The following is a 7263-nucleotide window of genomic DNA, read 5'->3' on the forward strand; positions in this document are numbered from 1 at the left end:
AACTTGCTTCATGAAAAAAAATGAGTTGCACACATCCTCTAAGTGACTGGGTATTAGATCACATCCATGTCTCCAAACACAGTGGCTATTTTTCCAGGTAGAGGCCTGATAAATTAGCTCTCTAAAGAGTCTACTCAGGGATTTAGCTGTGTGGATGTCAGGCACCTGCTTAACGTGTGGATCCAGCGTAACTACTGGAAAATACCAGACCACTGAACTCACAAAATTCTGCTTGCACTACTAACAGTGAGCCTACAAAAAGGAACAGTGAACTCCAGCCCAAGGCAGCATTCTGGTAAGCTCTACTGTTTTAAATGGGTGCAACCTGTTGAAAACCTGACAGATTTTGATCCTAAGCATACCTAGAGTTGGTACCATCATCACTGGAAATTATTAGCTGCAGAAGTGCTGGGATGTTGACTGCACTAGAAAAAAAATAAATACAGAATCTCAGCTCCCTCTGGTGGAACAAGTGATTTTCTGCAAAACAGTTTAAGTGACACACTCTTGTTTCTGCTGCAGACCTCAAGGCCACTACATGATTAAGATGAGACAGTAAACAAATTCCAAATCCTCCATTCACTTGGAAGGACTGGAATTTCTCAGAGGTTGATGTGAAGTACCAGGACTCACACACTGTCGAGGCTGCACAAGATACAACACACTCATCAATTTCTAGATGTGAAAGGTGGCCAGAAGAGTCTCTGTCTTTCCTGGATGGAGTTCTCCAGATGTAAATTACAATACATAAGACAACTATTGAAGCAAATGGTAGCCCAAAGGGAAAACATAACACACGCTAAGTAAGTTTTAATATCCTCTCCACGACAATCAACTCCTAGGGCTCCTAAGCATCCGCATCATCAAAGGGAATGAAGTATGTAAAAGTAAAGTCACCGCCTCCAACACGCTCAGACGGCGAGGAAGTCATCCAGTTGTTTGTTTCTGAAGCCTGACTGCATACAGACCACACTGTCACAAATACAAGAAGCCTAAAGCCCAGTCTAAGACTAAGACTTCATCCCTTGGTCTGAGACACTCTGCGTAGATTAACCCAACCAACACTCAACAAAAACTCTGTCAACTTCAGCATAACTCAGGTTTATTTTGCAAGGCTTAGTGAAGAGCAAGTATTTATGCCAAAAAAGCCATTTCTCACCATATACAGTTGTTCCTAGTCTAGAGGTTCCTCTCATTAAAGGAATGAACAGCTCTGGTGTAATTAAGCACACAATAACTAGTTGCTCTGACAAATTGTTCGTAGCTCCCATAAACAGAATCATGAGTAATTCCTGCAGTCATGGTAGAGTGAATTTTGTAATGCTGGCGTTCTGAAAATGGTATTTAGCACTGCCACAGAAGAAGGACTTACAGATCCCATGAAAAGAAAACAGTAGCAACAGTGTTTATTAAACATCTCATTATTCATTTTCACAGTGTGGGATTAAGACCCATCCATATTTGCTCCTTGGAAACAGCAGATCTGAGTAATCCTCTGAGTAATCCTGTGAGAGTAGGGCAGCAGGCTAGGTCTGCAAGTGAATTTTATTAAGAACACTAAAATATTGACCCCACAGTCAGAAGGAATTTTAGGGTGAGGAAACGAAACAAAAGCAACAACAACCAACCACATACCCTTGGAGTGTTTCATGCAATATTTTTCAACAGAGAAAAGCTTTTAAGGCTTAAGACTGAGCATGAAGTTTTGATTTCATACATTCCAATATTAAAAAACACAACCATGGCATGTACAACAATTTGTGTGATAACAATTATAAATTATTTAGTTAGTAAGAGTTCTCCAAAAGGGCAGTTTTCTACTGGCTGAAGTGTCCATGTATTTAACTGGAAGTCTCACAATGATTGAAGCTCCATCAGCTTTGCTCACAGACTAGCAAAGCGGGCTGCTTTCAATCTTCTGCACAAATACCAAGCCTGCTTAAGTAGCTCTCCCAAGCTGCTTTCCTGTACTTCTCTGCTTCCTGAAGACGGTCTGAAGCTGACAAGATGCCACGTCCCACAATAATTATATCTGAACCTTTTTCACTGATAACTTCCTTGGGGCTTAGGTACTTCTGTCCAAGGTTATCACCTGAAATAGAAACACCATTATTTTTTTAGTTTTATAAAAGTGTTATCTACTAAAATCCTTCAAAGAGGTGCTGAAACAGATACCAGGTATGCTGTTCCAGCTCTCACCCTAGCAATCTAAACACGTAACTAGAAACTGTGTCTCCAACTAGTGAGCCACCCTGTTAAACAGATACAATTTAAGACAGCACCTCCTTTTTCATTATTTACCAGTCACAATAGATGGAACAGTTATGCAAAGAAGCACCAATCAGAATTACTGAAATGAGCCTTCACTTTGCTTTAAACAGGCAAAACCCCAAAACATTCACATAAAACCCTGTTAATTTCACTTCAGGGTTCGTAAGAATTAAGTATTGCGAGAAACAGATCTCCTCTACCTGGTTCAGTGATAACCTGTCATGTCAGCGTAACACTTCCAATTCATTCATGCTGCGTCTACATCGTATCAGCAGTACTAACAGACTTCTGTAGCTGTCAAAATACCTTTTTTCCACTCCTACTGAGCATGTGAATATTTAACCTATCTGAAGACATTTTACATGTTTTAAGGACTGCGCTTTATGGTATGCACAGACCTCAGCATGCGGACAAAAGCTGTGTAGTCTGCTGGCTGCCTTTCAGATCAGCATACCCAGAAATGCAGAAGGCAGCCCATAACGGCGGCAAACAGAGACTCCTCCCACCAGAGAATCAGCAATCAGTTTCTTCAGAAGCCACTTCTTCGCTGAAGGCTAGATCTGTATTTACAGACAGACTGTAAGCATTTCAGAAGAAGTTACCTCCAGTTTGCAGCTGCACCCCTGGAGTTAAGTGAAGAAATTCTGGTTTATTACTAACTCTAGATGTAGATATGAATCCAAAAACAAAATCAGAGTTGTCTTCAGCCATCTGTACCTGAAACAGATCAGTAAACAGTTACAAGTGATATACTTAAAATTAAACTTGACTAGCAATGTGTTTCTCATCCACTCTTTGACACATTATTAAGCTGTGCAAGGCAGCAGCATCAAACACCTGCTCTTACTTTACCAATACAAAGTTACCCAGAGCTGACTCAGCCCTCACTGATCTTGCTGCACCTGCAGCCAGGAACATGAGTATTTCTGGTCTTCTCTATGTTATGAATATTACAATGAATGAAGAATTAAAACTAATTAGAAATACATCACTTCAGGAAAAAAAGGTGGGGGGGGGCGCGGGTGGGGTGGTGTTAATATCAAACTTGGTATGTCTACTAGAATTCAGAGAATGAACTGTGACCACCTCACAGGACCAGCCTACAGCTGCAACCTTTAACCACCACCATCAGATTTCTGGGTCTCCAAGGAATAAAAACAAACACGACTGTAACTACTAGAGCTGGAGAGACTTTTAGAAGTACAAATATTAGAAGCCCATAAAACCTCCTGTCACAACACTTTACAAGCTTTTAACCCAAAAAAAGACTGCCTACTTACTGCAGCTTTCGTGTATTCACCAGTTATTAGTGACCCTTGGGAACTCATCTCAGCAATGAGAAGACAGCCATGCTGGAGAGGAAGACCTACTTCCTTCAGACCTTTCACAACTCCAGAGCCTGGAACCACATGGGCATTAATGATGTCTGACCAGGATGCAATTCTAAACACACCCCCTGAGAATACAGATAAAAGACAAAGGCAAAGCCTCATTAGAAATGTATTAAACAGGAAACAAGAGTTAAACACAAGCTGCATGCTTAATCATTCACATTTTAGAAGACAGTTTTACTACTCAAGCTTGACAGTTACAAGTTCAGTCTCAGACAGTTCTGGCAGCTGCCTAATCACAAAGTGTAATCTCTCAGTTTTACTTTTCACAAACACTTCTCAGCATGTCACTGTTAATGCTCACCAAGGCATTTATGGTAGCCTAGAAATCCAGTGTCACAGGTGCTACCCTTCAACACAGTATGCAGATCATTCAGGAGATACGGAACAGAAGAAAATGGTTCTACAGTTGCAGATGCAGTCTCGAATGACAGCCATAACAAGCACACGAGCATAAAATAGCAGGCTGCTGTAAGAAGCCACACTGTGTTTTCTCACAGGAAACAACTAGTCTGAAGTACTTACTGAGCATAACCATAGATTCATAAAAAGGTTTAGGCTGGAAGGGACCTTTGGAGGTCATGCCCTCAGAGCAGGGTTAACTTCAAAGCTAGATCTGGTTGCTCAGGGCCTTGTCCCCTTGAGTCTTCTCCAAAGGCTGGAGATTCCACAGTCTGTCCTGGCAACCCATGCCAGCACTGCAGTTATACAGACAGGGAAGTTACAGTAAATCAAGGCTGATGATAATCACCTTCATACTGCTGTTTCACTGTGTTTCCAATGTCTGCAAACTTCCTGTCTTCAAAAATCAAGAACTCGTGTTGATCTGCAAGTGTTCTCAACTCCTTTACTACCTCTTGGGTGAAATCATTCAGGATGTCTATATGCGTCTTCAGGATACAAATGCTGGGGCCCAGGGTGGCAGCTAACTGCAGCAGCTCTTTGGAGCTAGTGACATCAGCAGAAAGGCACAAGTTTGTGTGCTTCTTTTCCATGAGCACGAGAAGCCTGGCGGCAATAGGATGTACCCCCGGCAGCTCGGCACGAGCACTGAAGCTCAGCTCTTTGCATTGCCTCTTCACAGGAGCAGGACCATTCTGAGCCACTGGCTCAAACACATTTCCCTGAATGAATTTCTTCACCTTTTCAACCATCTCAACAGACACTTCCCCTTGCTGCTGGAGGATTTCCAACAACCCGGAGAGCGTGCACACAGAGTGCAGGCGAATTCCACTTTCCTCTAACCTGGCCTTCCCACCCTGCTCCCTGTCCAACAGCACTATGGCATCCGTCACTTTTAATCCTTCTTTCCGGAGAACTTCCGCAGTTTCCAGTACACTAGATCCGCTTGTTACCACATCTTCAATAATCAAGCACGTTTCTCCTGGATTAATCGTGCCTTCTACCAGCCGCTTAGTACCTTAAAAATAAAAAGCAAACACTCCACTAAATAAAGAAACTTTAAGACCTCCCCCAAAAACTTAAAAGTATCAAAACTTTAACTTGTTATGCTAAAGATCAATTTGTTCTACATACACTGCAGCGTATCTTGAACGTCCAATGTAACTGGATTTCAAGAAAATAGGGATTTCACATTCACTGTAAATATGAAGTCCAGAGGAGGGCCACGAGGATGATAAGAGGACTGGAGCACTTCCGTTATGAAGACAGGCTGAGAAAGTTGGGGCTGTTCAGCCTGGAGAAGAGAAGGCTGCAGGGAGACCTCATAGCAGCCTTCCAGTATCTGAAGGGGGCCTACAAGGATGCTGGGGAGGGCCTCTTCATTAGGGACTAGTGGTAGGACAAGGGGTAATGGCTTTAAACTTAAACAGGGGAAGTTTAGATTAGATCTAAGGAAGAAGTTCTTCACAGTGAGGGAGGTGAGGCACTGGAATAGGTTGCCCAAGGAAGTTGTGAATGCTCCAACCCTGGAGGTGTTCAAGGCCAGGCTGGACAGAGCCTCGGGCGACATAGTTTAGTACGAGGTGTCCCTGCCCATGGCAGGGGGGTTGGAACTGGATGATCTTAAGGTCCTTTCCAACCCTAACTATTCTGTGATTCTATGATTCTTTGGAGAATTGGTTTAGTTATTACCCGATATCATTTGTCACAGTTCTCATCACAGCTCAGTCACTGATCTGTAATTCAACTCATAAAAACTGTTACTTCTCCAAGTTAATAAAGTATTTCTTTGTGTTCCGGAAGTTATGTTCCATTAACAAAACTGACATATGGTTAACTGCACAAATTTAAATCTTTGGATAAGGTACCTATAGAAATTTAGTATTGCCATGAACTGAATGCTCCAAATTACAAAATGTTTTCTCCAGTTATTTAGAACATCTTTAAAGCTGCCAAGTTATTGGTGCTTTTCAGCATATTCCGTATTTTCCACAGGCAGCATTCTGTGCTTAATATGCCTGCTAGAACAATTACGAGCAGAGCCCCAAATGCCTCTGCCCTAACCAACAGGCACACATCCATGAAAGACCTCCCAGGGGGCAACAACAAAGGATGTATGCTTTCTCAGGAAGCAACAAGCAGCAGGAGAACATTATGCAAGGAGTGTGGTGCTTAGACCATGACAGCCTAGAAAACAAGTGTAGTACAGCTTTGCAACACATGTGACACCAGAAACATTGTGCCAGGCAGCTAATTGTTGTCACAATTGACTTTTCATTCACAAGAAGGAACAGCAAACATTTACACGCCTGGCACATCAACATAGGAGTTACATTTGTTTTGACAAGCATACTTTCTAATTAATTGACTTTCTAATTAAATACTATAGAAAGTGTATAGCTTTTGTCACATGTAGAAATCAAGTTGCTACAGTAGGTTAACACTTCAGTCTTCCCCTTCCTTTATCAAAAGCAAATAAATGGCTTATGAAGACACTAGAAAGGTTCCTCTTGTAATCAGTACTTAAACAAAATCTGTTTGGGGATGAAATGTGTCACCGTTCTCTGCATATCAGAAAAACTGAGTTATAAATCTTGGTCTCCAGAAGAGGCCAGTAACCCAAAAGCATGGTAATGGTGCCAAGGGGGGAAAAAAAAAAAAGGGAAAAAAGATGCTGCTGAAGAGGAGACACAAACAAAACCCACCCTTATAGGCACAGAAACAATCACCTCCTCGACAATTTCCAAACACCCTACAGCAGGATTCAAGCTGCAGCCTCATCAACAACCAGCTGGGAGAACCTGATCAGGTTGGGATGCTGTGGTGGGTATGTTTGAGGGGGGAAAAGGAGCTGCTTTTTGAGCAGGAGCAGTAACCTTAAACTGGGATGGAGATGCTGCACACTTTACAAAAGAGCCACAGATTGCCCAAACAAGACAACAAGAAAGCACAGACTCTCGATCTGAAGGTTTTACCATAGTCTTTTGCTTCCTTCCTCCGTATAAGCATTGGAATCTGCTTTTCTGAGCAGATAATTGTGGCCAGCGGCAGCGCAGTGTAAGGAACACCACACACAGAGTCATACTGTACACCGGCATCTTCGGCTGCTTGAAAGAGAAGATCTGCAACCTGGAAAAGAGAACCAAACATTCCTTTTAGGAGCCAGGCTGGTGTGAACGTGACCAAACGAACGCACTGC

General features: G+C 42.4%; 1 protein-coding gene across 1 annotated transcript; it reads right to left on the bottom strand.

Moving 5' to 3' along the window:
• Window positions 1-1872: 1872 nt before the first annotated feature.
• Window positions 1873-7214, bottom strand: UMPS (uridine monophosphate synthetase). The gene is made up of 5 exons (XM_010018976.1): window positions 7040-7214; window positions 4414-5082; window positions 3552-3727; window positions 2874-2988; window positions 1873-2092 (listed from the first exon to the last, which is right to left on the bottom strand). The coding sequence occupies exons 1-5, from the start codon at window positions 7212-7214 to the stop codon at window positions 1911-1913; spliced, it is 1317 nt and encodes a 438-aa protein (XP_010017278.1). The 3' UTR covers window positions 1873-1910.
• Between the last annotated feature and the right edge of the window lie 49 nt (window positions 7215-7263).

This window comes from Nestor notabilis, unplaced genomic scaffold (genome assembly GCF_000696875.1).
Source record: "Nestor notabilis isolate BGI_N333 unplaced genomic scaffold, ASM69687v1 scaffold7987, whole genome shotgun sequence".
Classification (NCBI taxonomy): domain Eukaryota; kingdom Metazoa; phylum Chordata; class Aves; order Psittaciformes; family Psittacidae; genus Nestor; species Nestor notabilis.

Excerpts from the sequence above, each read along its gene's own strand:
- UMPS (XM_010018976.1), bottom strand. The coding sequence starts at position 7,214 with ATGTTTGGTTCTCTTTTCCAGGTTGCAGATCTTCTCTTTCAAGCAGCC. Across the intron at positions 3,728-4,413 it reads AGTGAAACAGCAGTATGAAG|GGGGTGTGTTTAGAATTGCA; the intron begins GTGATTATCATC and ends CTGTATTCTCAG. Across the intron at positions 2,989-3,551 it reads GTGAATACACGAAAGCTGCA|GTACAGATGGCTGAAGACAA; the intron begins GTAAGTAGGCAG and ends GATCTGTTTCAG.